The 19406-nt window shown below is 42.9% G+C and overlaps 1 protein-coding gene across 1 annotated transcript in view; it reads right to left on the bottom strand.

The window, feature by feature from the left end:
- Nucleotides 1–19406, bottom strand: part of LOC311016242 (connector enhancer of kinase suppressor of ras 3-like) — a 47494-nt gene that overhangs the window by 25375 nt on the left and 2713 nt on the right. The window contains exons 2-4 of the mRNA XM_084013830.1: nt 6584–6747; nt 1288–1490; nt 86–173 (exon numbers count right to left, since the gene is read on the bottom strand). Of these exons, the coding sequence (XP_083869956.1) occupies nt 86–173; nt 1288–1490; nt 6584–6747 (455 nt within the window). The remainder of the gene's footprint in view (nt 1–85; nt 174–1287; nt 1491–6583; nt 6748–19406) is intronic.

Genomic DNA, 19406 nt, shown 5'->3' with positions numbered 1-19406 from the left:
TGTGTGTGTGCGTGTGTGCGTGCGTGCGTGTTTCCCGGGGGCTAGCAATCTACACATATGCTGTTGAGCTAACTAGCATGCAGACCTGTTGAACTGTGGTGGTGAGCTCCAGGCACAGCTGAATGATCTTGTTCTTGGTGGCTGTGAAGTCAGTGATCCCTGTAAGAGGTGTCCTGCAAGCAGACAAAGAAGGAAATGGAGAACATTAGAAACCAGTGACGGACTAAGGGGTGGGTAGAGATTTAGTCTTTTAAACTACATGGCAGCATTGTTTTAAAATCAAAGCATATGACAACAATGGTGACAACACTCAGTGGTCATTTTTATCAGATACACCTGTAAAAGGTCATCTATATATTATTCTCTATAATCTATGTAATGGCTATTTTTTGTGAAAACTTTCTAAGATTCATTAAGGAAGACTATGCGGTGGAGTTAATGCATTAAGTGGGGGAGAATTGAAAACAACAGCAGGGAGGAAAGTCTTGGGTGTGGGATGCATATTTTATCCACGTCCATCGTGAACATGGCGTGAGTCAGAGAGTTTCTTTCGACAGTATAAATCAATGAAAATGATCTAATTGCTTTGACATTAACAATTACTATAATAAGATGAAAGTCTATACGCAGTCTTGGCCCAAAATTCATTTTCAAAATAAAAACAGAACTCGCATGTAAATTTAACACAACACTTTTAAACACTGTTATATTGCTCTCATCTTGACATCACGACTCACATTTAACCTGACGTCATGGCGTCGCTTTAGCAGAGCATGACACAAAAAGGGAAGCTTAATTTCAGCCAGCTAACACTTAATCCTGGCAACCTGCTTAATATGCTGTGCTTTTATGGTATGATGTGGAGTAGGTCACCAGGAGAGCACAGGGGACTCTACCGCCGGGCTTAATATTTACTCATGGGGGGGGGGGGTCGCATTTCTGCTTTAAATCTGAATATAGTGTTAACTTGGCTAAGAGCATGGATTTCTGCAACTTTTTTGAAAATTTAGTTTTATGCCAAAGATGAATGCCTCTATCAAATTGGAATCTATTAACTAAATTTACATTCAATATGCTTGGGGAACTAAAACTCATACCCTTAATATTAAAATTAGGTTCTTAATAGAATAGGACTTTGCACTACACTGTGTCAGAGAAGTCCACAAGTTCAATTCTTGTAATAATGCATTGGTGCCCGTGTGTACAGCTAGTTTAAGCAGGTTTTATGGCAGCCCTTCTGATATCTGGTGAGGTGGTGATAAAAAAAAAAAAGAAAGAAGTTATTACCTGTCAAGCCAAGCCAGGAGGCTCTTCGCAGCGCCGATCAGCTCAACCACAGAGGTTAGGAAATCGTTGGGTGGCTTCCGTGAGATGCTGCCATCATACGCAGGGCTTTTCCTGCGGTCAGACGTGGCCATGTGCAGACTGTTGGTGGCTGCTCTCATCCTCACAACCAGATTCTTCAAGTTGTCTGTCTCTACCCCATAGTTCTGAAACAGCAAATCAATACCCAACGTTAACTAGGTCAAACAAAAACGAAAAAAGCACACACATGATTGAAGCCGGAATTAAAGTTATTGCCAATAAAACTCAAGATCAAAGCAAACAACCCTTCTACACAGTCTAGACCTGGGAGGTCTTTTTTTTGTTTCTTTTTACAACTAGTCCCGTTCCAAGGAAAACATGTTTTTTCCTGTACAATGAAGCGCTGTAATCATTTCTTTGACAAATATGATTTAAGTGCACTTGTCTGTGAGGACAACTCTGGCACAAAATTTCCCCTCCAGTCTCCTGCTTTGTTCAAGGATGTGCAGGGAATGTGTGCACGTGTCATCACCTGATTCCTACCAAGCGGGGCAAAGTATGCATTCTTGAGCCTGGGTTGTTTCCTGCTTTCGCATTCCACCAATTTACAAGTTATTCAGATGCATGAAGTAGCAGAGCTCTTTGTCTTCAAAGGCCATCGAAGTACACACAGACGCAGCTACGTATGACTGAACTACTGCAGGATACTGAGCTACAACAGCATGGATATTTTTTTCCTTGGAGGATAAAGTGTGTCTGAGCACAAATATTTGAAAGAGCTTGTTTTAGAGGTGTTGCAATGTTTTGACTGAATAAATGGGAATAATGTGTTGTTTAAAAGTATGCAAAGACAGCCTGGTTGCTGTCCTGGTAAATATCAGCTTACATGGTGTTGCATCGCTGTCAGCAATGCTGCTGTATGTGTGATTTGCCAGTAGCTAAAAGTGCTTAGCAAGGAGGAAAACAGCATGTGGAAAACAGCGAAGGAGATCTGTAAGTGGCTAGTGTCTACTTTTATTCCACTGCCTCTCTCCAAAATGAGCTAAAAAAAACCCCCATACAAATCACTCCACTCTGTCAGTCATTAAGGAATCACTGGCATAACTGAACCAGTCAAACAGTAGCTGTAGGCAGCCTGGCTTCGTGGCACACTTGACATGAAGTTGGTTGTTAAAACATTAGCAAAGATATGCAGAGATATACAGAAAAGGGGAAATAAATAATTAGATGGTTTGGTTTATCATTCAGTCATCCACACAGTGGAAGAGGAACTGTAGCACAAAGGCAGTGTGAGTGTTTTCCAGATCAAAGACTCTCATGGCTTTTTCATTAGCAGGCTAATCACACAGTCACAGCAGTTCTAACTGGCCCACAGATGTCCAGCAAGCTTTTGTCCAACACCGCCAGCTGAGCTAAAAACCAGGTCTCAACAAAATATGTGGTTCCAGACAAGTTTCGAGCCAAATTGACGTTCTTTCAGTGCCTTTTTTTAGACATTTCGTTAATCTGGAATCAAGATGGCAGTAGGTTTTTTTTTTGTGTTGGCTCTAGTTGGGGCTCTTAGAAGGGACTGTATACTGGTATAAGTGTCCTCAGAAGAAATGGCGAATCACTATCACAACACTGTACTTCCTGCCCGTGCAACAGGTGTAACATGGGTCCGATTATAAAAAGATACATATTGCCTAGACAGAGACTGTGTCCATGTGTATGTTGCTTTGATGTGCAAGCTAAGGTTAAGTGTTACATTATAACTTGGGACAGATTCACCCAGCGGCAATAGTAAAATATATTTACAACACCTCTGTGGCCAATGACTAGGCCACATGATCTGTCATATGCTGTATGTTCAATGGCTGCTGGAGGTGGCTAAAGTATATGTGAATATCATGTGGTGCTGGTCTTTGTGTGGGCCACTGGAGTCTAAGAATAAATAAAGGGTTGGGTTTCAACATTGACTCTGCAGAAGACATCATGCTCAGAGAAGTCCAGTAAAATTAGTTGAAATGTTCTCTCTTTGTCCCGAGACAGCAGTTTGCTCTTGATAGCTTTTTGGTGAAAGAGAAGCATGAGAATTGATGTATCCTAAGGAGCTTTGGAAGTTAGGTCATTGGTCATCATGATATAGGGTTGAAACTGCTAACAGGAGAGCTCAGGTCCCTGATTTATGAAAAGGTAAAATATTTACAATGTGTGCACATGCTTACATGATTAAAATTCTAGAGCAAAGCCTAGTAGCAAAGTGTCACAAAGACACTTGTGACTGCAGTAATAGGAAGACCTGACCTAACGGTAAACAAAACCAGAGAGAGAGAGTGGGGGGGGGGGGGGGGGGGAGTGTGAGAGCTTGTGGGGGTTTTGGGTGCTGGTGGCCTGTGTTGGTAGTAGTGACCTTGCCTCAGTTAAAGCTAATTGAATCGGGGGCCTCACTTCCTCCCACGGGTGCTGTGGAAGGCCATGGCCTCATTCTTAATAAGGAAATCCCTAACGGAAAAAAAACATTTAGCTGGGCGTCTACAGTGAGAGGTGAAAGGTTGCTGAAAGTCCAGCATTCCTGGCCTAAAGATCCTAGTTGTAAAAATACAATGTGCCAAATAGGCGTTAAGAAATAGCAAACAATTATACTGTGCACGCAAACACACAGACACGGTATAACAAATTAACATTAATGTGCAAGGAAACGGTTTAACTTCAAACAACAAAACCAAGCACAAGTCCTTTTGCAGCCAAAGTTATGAAGCCGCTCAACAGGAAAATGACTTTGCCATGATGTCAAGGTTCTAGGGGTGAACAAAAATCTGGGCCGGATTACTGTGATGGTTAAAGAAGTTATAGACCACATGATGTACCATATGGTACATAGTCTATGATGAGTAAATCTATCAAAACAAAACAGGCTGCTTCCAGGTGTGCACCTCCAGTGTTCGCAGGTAGAGGAGAATCTGTTGCCTGGTTTATGATTGTATTGGAGAATTGTTTGGGTGAAAGCAGGGAAAAGGAATCAAATCACATGTCAGTTCAACCTGTACACTGGCCATCAGAAGATATCCCAGTGTTGATTTCAAGGTGGCAGCTATAAGCTAAATGAGATGTAAGCTAAGTGATGAGTTGTTTGCTTACCACACACTAAATCACATCTGTGCCTGCTTCACACAGGGTCCTAGTAAAACTATGCATAGCTTCAGTGTGCTGAGGTTGTGGATCACTGACAAAGAAAGCACATAGTTCTGAGTCAAAGGCAGACGTACAGCTTTCAGATCAGCATCAATGCAAGATGCAGCCTCATGTAGAAGAGAGAGATTCTTCAGGATAAAAACAACCATGCCCCAAACAATTAATGTAAAGCATTTTAAGAGCGCATAAAGGCAGAAATGCTGACACTAATCAAAACGCTGGGACCACAATTCGGGACTTTTATGGCACAGGAAGTGATAAAACTCTAAATCGATCCCATCTGCTGGAAAACCTGGTTCTCTTTCAGTTGGAGCATGGACAGTTTTCATCACTCTTTTCATGCTCACTAGCTGAAGGCAGATATATTTTTGTTGGCAGTTCTGGGAGTTCCTGCTATGATGATAGACAAAGGGGCAGATGGTTGGCTCCCAGAGTGACTTACAATACCCAAACAGGGGATCTATAATTGAACCAAGAAGGATGGCTCAGGTGAGAAGACGGCTGCCAAAGTAATAATGACCGGTCTGACATGTCTGTTTTAAAACGGAGACCAAAAAAACAAAAAAAAAACAAATACACCTCGTGTTTGTGTGTATTTTGTGAGTGAATGAGACATGTTTGGGCGAGTGGGGTGAGTTCCCTTTCAGTCGATTAACTCGATACAACACATATTTTGGGATATGATGGAGCAAGCGGCCTACAGTCCCTGAAGACACCTCTTTTCACTCCTTTTAAGGCAGATGACCTGTGGTGAAGTATGTGGGGCCGGCCCCTGCCTATATACATCCATAGTCATACCTCAATTCTTTCACTCTTCACCTTGCAAAGAACACTTCTGCTGACTCAGGTTAGTTGGCTCCAACCAGTTACCTTTGTGGGCTGGAAATATACTCCGCTTCCAGCCGAGCATGTTTGAAAAACGTAGAGTGGCCGCATTTCACTGCTGCCTTGCTCAGTTTCTGTCGGAATGAAAATTGCGTTTCCCGACAGTTTGCAACTGGTAGACATGATGGCGTTCATGATCATTGTGGTGCTGCTCGGGCGTTTAAGATCCATGCCCAGAACCCTGGTGGTGGTGTGCCTACCTGTTGAGAGGTCCAAGGTGATTGGACGACCCTCATGCTTTATCTGTGCATCCTCTCATACCCAGTTTACTTCTGATGACTCCAAGGTTACATTGCTCTTGAGCTTTTCGACCCCTCTTGCTTCCGAGGAACAGAGGATGTTGCGTTTGCTGTGTCCTGTGCATGTGCTTCACGCTTTCGACTGTACTCACAAGTTTGCATTCATGCGAACAGTTGTTTTGTCTGGTTTTGCCAGCCAAGGGAAAAGTCCCGTCTAAACAGTGTCTTTCTCACTGGATTGTGGAGGCCATGTCCCTGACAAGGGCATGCAATTACTTCACTGTGTGAGGACACATCATGGGCTTTGTTTTAAGGGGTATCTGTAAAATGAGCTGCAGCCAGTTGGTCATCACCATACACATTGGCTCAGTTTTACAGTATGGATGTGACAGCCCCTTCAGTGGCTCATTCTAGCCTTTCTGCTGGGTCTATGATGCACTCAAGCTGCTGGCTTGACTCCAGTTGTAAATATATGTTGCATACTATATGTGTTGTCCTGAGTGAATCGACTGAAAGGGAACAAAATGCTATATCCTTTAGAGAGCAGAAGTTACAGTCAGAAACTTTTTGTTTTTATCAATCAAACAGATCAAACTCAGATCAATGACTACCACTAACTGTCTCTAAAATCTCACACAGTTTCTAAATATTGAATGAGCCCAGGGCCCTTTGACCTAATCTCTCCTCTTCTTGAGTGACACTGCTGTTCCCCAATGTCCTCGGGCCGCATCATGTGTTGTGGTGCCTCCACACCCCGCTGAGCTGTGTGGGAAATAATAGTTCTTTCTGCATCGCCGATTCCTTTAGCTGCTGAACCAAAAACTACAGGCTGGATTTTTAGTGAGAAGGAGTGGGAGGGACAGTGACTAAAAGAGAGCCCCTGTGTTGTTACAAATCCTTCATGAAGATAGTCAAGTCCCACGAGTATGTGTTTACCTTTAATATCCCTGCGACTATATTCACAGCTGATGGCTACTTACCAGAGCACAGAGTAGATCGACAGCCTCCAGTATCAGTTCCTGGTGTCCAATCCTGGCCACGGCAAGCTCCTCCAGGTCTTGATGTGTGATCTTCAGTAGCTGCTCCCCACTGATTTTCTCCCGCTCAAAGTTGCTCACATATTGCTGCAGGCTGTCATCCAAACCTGGACCCACAAGGTGAAAAATCAAAGTAGAGGGACTCATTAGACAAACATTAAAAAATACAGATCTGTCTGTTCCTTTAGAAGGTTCAGTTCAACTGTCATTTGCAAAGGCACTCAGGCCCAAATTCAAACCAAGAATAGACTTAAGCTATTAACAATGACAGATACAGTAGTTCAGCTGGTGTCCTAACAGAGTGTGTGTGTGTGTGTGTGTGTGTGTGTGTGTGTGTGTGTGTGTGTGTGTGTGTAGGTACAGTGCACACAAGGAACAGGTGGGACTGCTATCTTTGCTCGACAAACACCACCATCAGAGTAACAGTTGAGACCTTAAAGTCAGTTGGGCTGGTTAAACAATGGATGGCTATATTTGCGAGCGTATGGGTGTGTATGCGGGTGTTTCAATAAACGTGCCGTGTCAGGGGAGCCCTCCCTGCTACTATTTGGAGTACCAACAACAAATGAGATCAACCGTTACACTACTAACGGCTCTGGTCATTGAACACACAAGGACGTATCTCACATGACTATATTGTATACTGTAGTTAACGGCAACTGGCTCTTCTGATACTGTAGATTAAGTTATAAATACAGGACACTGCCATAAACAAACTCATTAATGTGCCCTCCCTATGCACGCAATGTGTCCCTCAGTAGATCTTCAAGTAGTGTTGAGACAACATAGTGAAGAACAAGCCTTTGTGTGGTGTGTGAGTGTGTGGTGTGTGTGGAAGTAAACGCCATCTTTCTCCCTATGAAAGAGGGCACAGTGAGGGGGCAGCTGCAGATCCATGGCCCAGCGCCCTGCTTTTCTGAAAGCCCTGTCAGCTGAAAGACACACTCGTCCCCTCTAACCGTAGCACACACACCCTTACAAATAATATTCTTCAGTGTGCGACAGGGTTTGGCTGATCCATTTTCAGTTTGACATTCAAGTCACAAAAAGCTTTACTTTTTAAAGAACATGTCTGAATAGCAGCAGAGAACTGCACCCATATCAAATGTTGAGCATAAAGTTATGAGTGAGGACCCATTGGGTGTGTTCTGTGGTCACTGAGGCATTTTTGAAAATGGCACCTCATATCTCCATGCCTCTATGACACTCTATGCCGCTCCATGCGTTACAGAGGGTATGCAAAGAAGGTGATTGTGTATATATGTGTGTACTGAGATACTGCTTCAACACTACGATTCATAATATGCTGCATTGTGTAACCCTTGGGCTCACACAATATACAGAGGACCCCATTAAAATTAAATTATGGTATTGAAGTGACAGTATTTTCAATCCCTGAAAAAATATCTGTGAGAGTTCATGACACCTCCAGTGAATCAAAGGGAAATTCCATCATAACGTGTTAACCATTAGCCTTCACAAGTCAAGTCCAGTTAGGCTCATTGGATTTTTCTCATTCCAAGGCATGCCAAATCAGAAGCTAGACTTTTAAGCTGAACCCCTGGCTGGCCAATATAAATGAAATCCACATCACACTGTAAAGACTTAAAGGGACTGAATACTAAGGGTGAAACGATACAGATTGATATATCTATTTGTCAATGGTCAACGATAAAAGAATACGTCATCAATAAATATCTTCATCTTTAAGCTACGCCGCTTTTCAATCCCATGGCATGTCTGTGTCACCATTTCTTTCCAAGTGCACCTCCTTTTTAAGTATTCAAACGGTGCCAAAATGAGAAAAGTGCCACTATAGTGAAAAAAGATTGTATTTCATTTAATAAATCTGTCATATCATATTTAAGTAGATTTTTTTGAGTTGATATAGATATATCACTAATTGAGTTTAAGGGGCATATGATATTGTTTCATATTGATCACCGGCCCCAAATTTAATCAAAATCATATTGTGGCAGACTTTGTGATATTTATGTGATGTCATTTAAACTCCTACTGAAATCTAGCCTAACCTAGCCTAACAGCACAAACTCCAGCCAAACACAAACACTGGGTCATTCTCTTAATGCCATCAGATAAAACAAAGACTTGTATCCACAGGGAGCTAGGTTTGTCCTTCCTGCTCTGTTAAAAAGGCATTTCCTGTGGAATGGTGCCACTCTTCTTACCAGCCACAGGAAGAAAGGGCACCAGGACAACTTGTGGTTGAGCTTACACTAAGACTTGCTGAGGCTAACACTGATTTTTCTTTTTTTAGCTTGGTGGTTCTAAAACCACACAATTTCACAGACAAAGTAGATGTGTGAAAACAGTGTGGAAGGAAATCGTGGGATGAACGAATCTGCACCCGCAAATTGATGAGATGAATGAGGGGTCTATTCTCTCTTCTAGGCTGTTCTCACTTTCATTCATTCATTTGCAAGGGGTTTCTTCTCACATGTTGTATCCCTGATCCACAAAGCCTGACTTCAGTTCCTAAATTCCAAGTCACTCCAGTGTCCAAACAGATATGCATTTACTTTGGAATGGAATAATTGTACGTTTGTTTATGTGCATTAGTATAGAAAGAGACCTACCACTGTAATGGTGCCAGTGACTGAGGATAGGGATAAATGTGTGCTCAAGAGAAAATATATCCCTCTCCTCCTGAATTCAGGGGCCGTTAAGAGGAAGGTAGCGCTGCACCCTCTGGACTCAACCACTGACACCTTCTGAATAAAAGACAAATGTCCTTACAGTGGGGCTTATAAAACATTTATTGGGCCATGATCAATGGAAGCTGGGGTGTGTGTATGTGTGTGAAACTATCAATTTCCATTAAAAGACAGCGCAACCAGTAAAGGAGATGGAGTGTCACATTATTGTGAATTGAGCGAAGAGGGAGGCACAAGGGAGGACTGTGTGAATGCGTTTCAAAAGCCTGCGCAGGATGAAACGCTTTGAAGGAGTTTTATGGCCACTGTGAACCACTTGGCAAATGTCCTCAAACCAGAACAAGTGGGTGTGACTGTGTCACAGAGGCACAGACACACAGCACCAATGTCAAATGCAAATCTGTTGCTAAAAAGCTGGGCAAACATTTGTTGCCCCCCAAACTTCATTGCGATTACAAATTGACTGAATACACATGAAAAGTTGTACTAACAATACGACACATGAAAGACTTGTTGCAGGGTTACACACACAAGAAAGGGTGGTAGTTACATACAATTGCAAAAGAGAAGATACACAGCAAACAAGAAAGCACTCAAGGGCTGCAACATCCTCTTAATGGGCTGAATTATTTTAGTAGAAAATGAAAATCGATAGATCTGGTTCCAAACTTGTGTGTTTTGTGTAGTTTACATGATTGTACATTTAATATTTTAATAATTGTGGAGCATTAGTTTGACCCCAAAAAGTGCAATTTTAAGATGGGATCTGGGAAATAACAATGGAATATTTGTACTATGTTTTGACAATGGAAACACGTTTTATAATGAATGGTCTGAGTTCTCACAAAGACATTCGCTGCATGAGGAAGACGAAGAAGAAATAAATCTGTCAAAGTCTGTGACCAATAAGAAACACAGAATAGGGGGTGACTATCAAATGGCACTGTCTTTCTGAGTATGGCACCTGCTCCTCACTGTAGTGTCTTTCTTACCACCCACCATCGCCCATTCAGTAAACAGTGATTATGTGTAGAACAGGTTATCAACACAACAGTTTCGGGGTATAGCTGGATACACACACGGGCATATTTCTGGACAGCTGGGAAAGCAAGAACCCCAGACACTCTAGTCTGGATGCAACAAGTGCAGCCAGACCGTGTTGGAGGCCTTGGAGCTCTGCAGCCTACTTAAAGGCTGTGTAAGCACACATTTCTGGCAATGTAAACAACAGAACTCTTCCACTTGCAAATGGCTGGGCTATTCTTATCATAATCTCAACATTTCCCATCTGTACAGAAGCACAAAAACAGCAGATTGTGTTTGATGCAGCCAAGTACATGAGAGTTCAGGAACCACTGTGATTGTGTGATGAAGGAGTCATTAGAACAGGTTTGTACATGAAGTCTTACAGTTCAGTACTCTGATCTATGACCAATTTTGATCAACAATGCCTTCAATGCAGCTTTTGGTTTCCAACTTTTCGTTCTCAGGGATTTGATTACACCAGAAAAGAGCGAACAGTCTTTCACCTCCTACAGAAAGAACCAAAGAAGCTCCCTCCTCTTCACCTCCCCCATCTTTCAACCCCTCCCTGTGCTCCCAGTTGGAGCTGTAGCCACCCTGTAGGGGACACACACAAACACACACGCACACACACACATGCACACGCACGCACAAACAAAAACCAATACCCCCACTGGGGTGGCCACTGGGAAAGCTACAGGGTGTAGAATAGCAAAGCCACTGTAACTCTGCTGTCTTTATTTGTCAGCCCGGCCTCTGAACCTGCAGGGAACGGTCAGGAATTTGACTCATTGTTCTCCACTGAGCAGCTCTATTGTAGCAATTCACAGCACCCTGGCACAATGGTCTCTGGCCGAACCAGGCCGTGCTGTAATTACGAAGAAACAAAAAAGCTCCTCTCGGTGACTGCTAAGCTACCCTGTAATGCATGACTTCACAGGACAACAAAGCCTGTAAACACACAGTGGGCTGGCTCTTCCACAACTTGGGATAGGAGATACACAATGGTGCTCGACATGTCTCCATCAAGCACGTTGTGTACTCATCTGAGAACAGTAAAAATGTTTACTTCCTTCAATGAGACTCTACTTGAGTCAGTTCAGGCACAATTTATCTTTTTTAAGGTTGCTTTGAATCAGTTGTTTTTCCTGATACAAAGATATGAGTCATTAGTGTCACGTTTCAAGATACTGCCTGTTGTTTCCAGGATATTCTGGCAGAAACTGACACTGCACTCATTATAGGTTTGGATTAGGGTTGCACGGTATACCGGTACTAATTTGGTACCGGGGTACTGAGGCATTTAAAACGGTACCATATTGCATTTGGACGGGACCGGTACTTGCAGCGCCGCCGGCAGCGCCCGCAACAGCGCGGCGAACTCGCCACGTGACGTCACCGCGTTGTAACTACAGCTGAGAGGACGAGGAGCGAGCCGCAGCTTTGGGAGATAAAAGGCAAGCCGGAGGAAACCGCTAGCAAGTTAGCTAGCAGCGTAGACTGGAACAACAAACGGAGCAGGAGGAAAGCTTGGAGAGCGCGAGAGACAGAGAGCGAGAGAGAGCGAGAGAGCGCGCGCGCGCGAGAGAGCGAAGCACGGAGAGGAGAACGGCTGCTGCAACCGTCACCACGCCGCAACTTGCGGACAAACCAGCGCCGCGAAGTGCGATATGGCAGTACTTTAGCTTAAAACAAATGCGCAAGGCGAGTAGTTAACGCCGATGCACCACTGTGCAAACGGTGTTTAAAACATGCATGGCTAACGGCGGAAACACCTCCGACTAGCCAAACACTTAAAGGACAAGAACCCAGACCTGCACACTGAGCTCAGGGAACGACAGGTCATTTACTCATGAAAAAAAGCCACATTCAGTGCTAAAAGCAAGCGCCACTGCCCTTCACTCTTAACAAAAGTAGCTCTGGAAGAGAAAAAAAAGAGCTGATTTATTTATATTATTATATTTTATATTATATTATTGTATTTATATTTTAACATTTTTAAAATTGTGTGCATTAGAAAAGCTTGTCTTTGTGGTATTTTATTTTATTTGCTGATTAATATGTTATTGTTCTAAGATTTTCTATTAAAATAAAGTCAGTAATGACATTTTTTGCGTTCACTTTTTATTTGAAAAAGTATCGAAAAGTACCGAAAAGTACCGAAACACATGTTGGTACCGGTACCGGTACCAAAATGTTGGTATCGTGACAACACTAGTTTGGATACTGAGGATGAATATCTCTGACAGCTTAACTGGCTATGACCCTAGTCAGACCCATGTTTTAATCTTATCACTGCTTCCCCCAGCCTAACAAAAAGTGTTTCACTTCATGTACCCTGATTTTAAAAACAGACAACTACAAAATGGCAGTGACGTGTCCCGGGCTTCCTCAGTGAGAAAAGGCAGCTGAGGTTAGTCCCTGTACAGGCAGACAAAAGCAGCTCTGTCTTTTAAAAGTGATGGACGATGACTGATGAGAGAAAACGGGGGCAACATTTGCAGGCCCGTTGCGGTTGAAGCACATCAGCAACTATGAGCAGTAGCCCCTGGGCTCAGTTAATCCTCAACTCCAGCAGCACACAACCACAGTCACATTGCTGGTAACCTGTCAGATTTCCAAGTTTAAGGGGGTTTGCGGGTTGTGTGGACAGCTTGGTTAATATTGACTGGAGCGAGGTGATGTCTGGAGGAGAAGCGGATCAGAGCAGAGGAGGGCAGGAGGTTATGAGAAGTACTTTAGTTCTAACATGACCTGATGCATGATGACTTTGGCTCATAAACGGATCAGAGAATAAAGGAAACAAGATAGAGTGAGAGAAACACAGGAGAAACAGATAAAGCAGACTGCTGCAGGCACATTAGTGACTGCCTTCGCAAACCTGCATCAACCACAACAGTTGCTGCTTAAGCTAAGGGTGTGAAAAAACTGAAAAACTGGTTGTCTGGGTCACTGAGTTTACAGCGGAAAAATTAAGGGCGTATTCACACCTAGCTTGTTGTTCCAAACCAGACCAGTTTGTTTGAGCATATCTGAACACAGCAATGCTACTCTATTTCGAAATAAACCAACCAGACCGAGACTGCCTCGGTGTGATTGCAATTGCTTAGTTTGTGCTAACAATTCAACCGACCCACAAACCGGTATAATTGCTGCCGTACCTTGCACTGTCGCAAAAAGTACGTAAAGCAGCCTACAGTTACAACAGTTGCCGTATTACGTTTAAGTCCAGGGTTAAGCTCGGTTTCAGCTAGCGGTCATCATGAAGCATTGTACATACAAGCTATCGAAAATGATCCGATGGTAAGCACCAAATGTATGAATGCCAATAACACAGAAATACATATCCCAATAGAGGGAAACCTGGATAACAAATTCCATTGTTCTTTCTTTTTGCTGATGAGCTCACAATATAGTTTCTATAAAGTCCACTACATAGAACTCAGATGTCAGATACAACCACAATGTATTAACTTCATGTAGTTGTGACTTGTACACAACCGCTAGTAAACACAGAGAGATATTCAATTAATTAATGGGTATATCTGTGGATGGATACTGAAGGACAGGTTTATAAAGCTGAATGTAAACAGTCGATCTTTTCTGAATAAGACATCAGTCAGTGATACCGTGTACAGGTCAGTGAACCAATGCTGCTTAAGTGTAGAACAGGGGCAGCGTCAGGAGCAATAACCTCTCAGGTCAACATAAACAACACCCATCAGTCTCCAGCCAGTCGGCCGCCTGGCAAACTGTGGCTCGTTACCACCAGCATAAACACCTACTAAAGAAAGTAACAAAGACCTAAAAAATGTCACCCCCCTCCCCACCTTCTCCTCTCAGTCCTGGTCCCGATTCTCCACCCACCATAATATTTCTTCTTTCCTGGCCCCTACAACATTCATATTGTTGCATTTCCGTATGTTGACAAGTATCCCAAGATAGTCACAGCCTTTGTGTCTTGGAGTGCACAAAACAATAGAGACTGTCACTTTTGGAATTTGCGAATGTGTTTTCCAGTTTTAATCACAGTAGGTGTTACAGTAGGCCACATAGAGTGAGTGTTATATTTATAGGGAGTGTTATCCTATTGCGTTCTGATTTAGGCTGAGAGTCACAAGTGAAATGGTATGTTGCACAACAGACTATGCCGTTTGTGTGTCAACACGATTTCTAAAACACTCACTTTGCTACAAGCTTCACATCATTTCCCTGAGACAAAACTATAATTAAAGCCTGTCTTTTAGGCAGAGATGGAGGGAAGGAGGGAAAAGCGTGGAAACAAAGAACAGAGACAGAAAAAGAAAAGGAAAGACAAAAAAAGAAAATTGCCTCCTTTAAGAGGAGACATCCCCATCAAACTAAACCCAAGATTCAAAGTCATAGCCAATGAAACACAAACAGAAAAAACACACAGGGAACTCAGTTTAGTGCTTTCATTCCATCACATGTATGGTGTATGATCAGGGTGGCCCTACACACTGATTATAGAGCAATTTACCAGCACCATAATAGCTGCCTATGGAAACCACAATTAAGGGAATGGAAATAGTGTGAATAGTGTGCAAGCACTCAGGCTTACATTGCATGAGGGCATATTTTATTAGAGAGCCAAACTTATTTTTTTCCTATGTGCTATTATGTAATATAATAATGATATTATGAAAAAAGAGAGATATGACGGACAAAAACAAGCTGTTAATTAAACTAAATATAGCTTTTTATTGCCCCTGCGGCTCAGGTTGTTGGGTGTAGTACTTGCACCATTCCTAATGAGGATCCCCTAAAGCATCTTTGGATAAGAACCTGCTAATTGCCATAAATCTCCCAGAGGGTAGATCCCCCCCTCAAATCTTGTTAAAGAGCCTGGCTGAAAAAAAGTAGAAAGAAAGATTCCACTGCCTAACCAAGCAGAGGATTTACTCGATCAAACCGACAGCGGGTCCATCTCTGACCCTGGCACAGTGGATGTCCATTCCTCAGCCTGGCCTATCCACACGCAAATCTGAGCTTGCTGTCTGCTTTCTACCCCTGGCTAAACCCAGTAGGAGCACTTTGCTGAAGCAGTGCAAAGTGCTTCTGGTGGTCATCCCCTCACTCACAACAATGGTTGCCAAAAAAGAGCCGAGGCACTGGCTGGAGATGTAAATAAAATTAAGGTTACTATAGTGACAGGGGAAGAGGTCAGGGGATGATGGGGATGATGGGGGGAAGGGAGGTTTGATGAAGTTGGAGTATAGGCTGAAGTGGAGAGAGGGAGAGAAAGAAGAGAAGAATGAGAAAGAATCCAGAGATTTATAAGGGACTTGTGTCAAGGTCAGGTGAGGAGACGGGTCAAAAAGATTGAGAGCATCATCTGTCCATCTATCTCTCTGTAGACAAATAAAAGCAACAAAAAACATGCACGGCTCACAAAAAGAGAGACACACACACACACAATTTTTTTTATGACTCATTTGTCTTAATACGACAGAGAGGAGTGAATATAATGAACACTTGAATGAATTATGCAACGTTAACACATCACTGTGCAGCCTACAGGCCATCAGCAGCTGATCTCTTTCTCCCTGCTGCGAGGGGGGCGGGTGAGTCATCTTCAATAAAAAGGTAGCAATGACTGACAGCATGTCACCTGCAGGCCAGGACAGGGCGCCTGTGACGCAGCCATTGAGACACACATTCACATACTGCATGACATGCTGTAGATACTCTACAAACACATACACACACACATACACACACACACACACACACACTGCGCCCATTTCCAGGTGAGGTTTGTTTGTCCTCTTTCCAACACCTGTTGTGCTTCTGCCTTCCAGCCATGACATGTCGAGAAAGCGACAGTAATGTTCCCATAAATGATGCATGTGTTGTTGACTGGAAAGGCTGCCGCACACAAACAGATGAAGGGCAGATGAGAGGCTTTTCCCAGGTGTCTACAACAATGGGGGGAAAAGGACGGATCAAAATAATCTTCCATCATTTTTTCTTAATGTCCAGAATGTTTTTTTTTATTTTTAAGTAGGAACCACTACTCCCTGCTTAAACAAATTCAAAACCCACATTTTGCTCCAATATCCTTTGTACAACCTATTGAACCAAGACCAAGGGAACTAAATTGCTTTGTTTGAAACTTACAATTAGCTAAGATATGGCATGGGATTAGTCATCAATGCACCAAAATGCTGTGAAAGCAGAGTAACCCATTCCAGGTGCCTTATCTATCAGCAGTCTCTAATGTAACAAGTAAACAAGAGAGCCGACAGACTCAGCGATACGTCACAGCAAGTGAAATCACAAGCATGGACCTACAACCATAACAGGCCACATGCAATACTAATTACATATTGACACAATGTTATCTTGGAAATTGAAATAATGGAATGCAAAATGAATGCCAGTAGAGTCTCTTAAAGTTGAACCATAAGACTGTATTTCCTATGAGAGACGGCAATTTTTAACTGTGAACAGCTAGACAGGAATTCAGTCAGTCTCTGTGAAGGACTGGGAATATATGGACTAGTCTGAACATGTTCTGAAGCTCTGATCTGGCATCCACCCAATTGCCCAGCTAAACTCAAAAGTAGGTAACAGTTCATAAAACTACAGATCACTTCATAATCATAATGATATAACACTCCACCACAGTGTAAGCTGGTGGCAGGATGAAAGATCTCTGTGTGTATTTGGTCAGCGATGGGGACCATCAACTTGTCTGAGTTCAGCATTTTAAATCCATTAAAAGAAACTGGTGGCCCCAAATGCAACAAAGGACATGGGTGACCTGTTTTGACTGCTCATTCACAGAGCTGCTGGTTTGGTTTGGTAGTGGAAAAAACAGCAGCTGACTGCATTCTTCTCATGTTCCGTGGTTATTTGAGCATAACTGCATTAGCAGTGCTTTGATAGCAATACCAACACAGCCATTCACTTCCCTTTTCCTTCTCTACACAAGCTGGAATCACCATATAAGCACAGATCTGGTGCAGTAGCAAACAGACTTTAATATATATATTTAAATCACTGTAAGAGTTCAGGCACAATCATGACACGCAATAAACTAGTGAGCACGCTCTGGACATCCCTGCACAAGGGGTCAGGCAGCATGTGAACCGTATTTGCACTTGCACCCGCTGTGCCACCTCAGGTTGGAGCTTTTATTCCCATGGCTTAAGCATGGCACTTCACTGGCCAATGCTCTTAGGGAAGAGCAGGGCCAAGTAGCTTGCAGGTCCTGCTAATCTGAGATCATCTGGGAGATTTGCATTGCACATTTTAGATTTGAATAAAAAGCAAACCGGTCTAGCCCAGGTTGGCAGGCATACAAGGTGACACTTGGTCTCCTCTCCTGGTACTGAGACAAGAACCGTTGGATATGCATGCAAATGCAAAGTGATGTCCATATGAGGGATCATTACTGTGAACTGTCCAAACACAACATCAATGCTGAATGCACTGTGAAGCTTCAAATCACCATGTGAAAGCCTTAATATTGATTAAAACATGAACTCTTGTTTTGTCTTTGTCTCCTTATCACAAGATTAGAACAGTGACATTAACAATTGATGATTTCTCTAAAGGTCCCCATATGTTACAGCTCCGGGGGCTGTAAGGCTGGGACACCAGGCTGTGTGAGAAACAGGCTGCGGAGGGGCCAACAGGAACGAAACCACAGCAGTCCCTTTCATTCACCTCTCCCCAGGGGGAATCCTCTTACAGCACTTCCCCTGAACTCTAAAGGCAATTTTCTATGGAAAGGTAACATGGTTATCTGTCCATCAATAGAACACAATAGGTCAATTTTAAAAGCTGATTGGTTGGTGACTGAAAACTGGCTAGTGACAAAGAGAGGAGTTTAAACTAAGAGATGTCAAATGAAGAATTACTTTTAAGTTAATAAATTATTTCCTTATTACATGAGGTCACCGGAAGCTGCATACAGATTTCCGTTGTTCTTAAGGTCTGTGTTGGGATTAATTTAACACCTGTCCTCCCTGATGCATATACACGCAGCCTACAGTGTAAGGTTTGCTAAATGGATTAATGATGCATGTGGAGGCTATCCAAACATAGAACCCCACTTGTCAGATAGAGCCAGCACGAAAACAGAGGTAGCGGATGCCTTAATAAGGGTGAGGTGTCTGCACAACTTCTGTTAACACTTAACTTTAGGAAGTCTCTCTTTTAGCCAGATAAGGATCATGAGCCATCATTGCCCACACCTCAATATCATCTCTATAGATAAGGATGTTGAAGGTACCTATCAGTGGAATCATTCAGCATGTGTGGACTCAGACACAGTGCTGTTATTTTTTTTTTTTTTTGAAGCACACACTTGGTCAAAGACAAAAGTGTATTCAACACCTCTCTGACAAGCTAATTGCCTCCTTGGCACTTTGGTGCAATTTGAGAGGCAAGATGAAGACACACACACACAAACTTGCTACAACTAGTTTCCCTCCACATGACATCAAACACGCTGTATGACATGGTGAAGGAACATATGTTCAACCTACATCTGGTCATTCATATCAGACCTCTAGTATGGGTAACGGTCACACACAAGACACACATCTGAAACTGTAGCTCCATATACACATCACTGATGAGCTAAGTAGAGCAGGGCCTTGTATAGTATGCCAGTTTCAGACCTAACCGGGTACAAGATAGATGTGGGCCAGTAGATCAGCAGGACTTCTTGCTCAAAATAAACACATCACATGCGTAATCCATGTCCAGATACAGGGTTTTGAAATTTGATTAGCCGTCATTTAAATTAGAAAATGCTGGAGGATATCCTGCATTAATGATCTGCAGAGTCTGGATTTATTAAAGAACTGGATAAAAGCCACTCAGCCAGTCAGACAGTAGCTGTGCAGATTTGTTGCCTTGTGAAAACTTGGCAGTCTTACTGCCGGTAGCTACATGGTGGAAGTGTGTTTGGTAAATGAGAAGCTATTCAACTTAGTTGGGGGTAAAATTTCCCCCAACATTACCAGCCATTCTCAGCTGAAGCATTGCCCATGGCATGTGGATTCAGGAATATATTTTGAAAATGAGCAGCA

Source organism: Eutrigla gurnardus, assembly GCF_963514095.1.
Source record: "Eutrigla gurnardus genome assembly, chromosome: 7".
In the NCBI taxonomy this organism is placed as follows: domain Eukaryota; kingdom Metazoa; phylum Chordata; class Actinopteri; order Perciformes; family Triglidae; genus Eutrigla; species Eutrigla gurnardus.
This window is presented reverse-complemented; position numbering and strand designations above follow the sequence as displayed.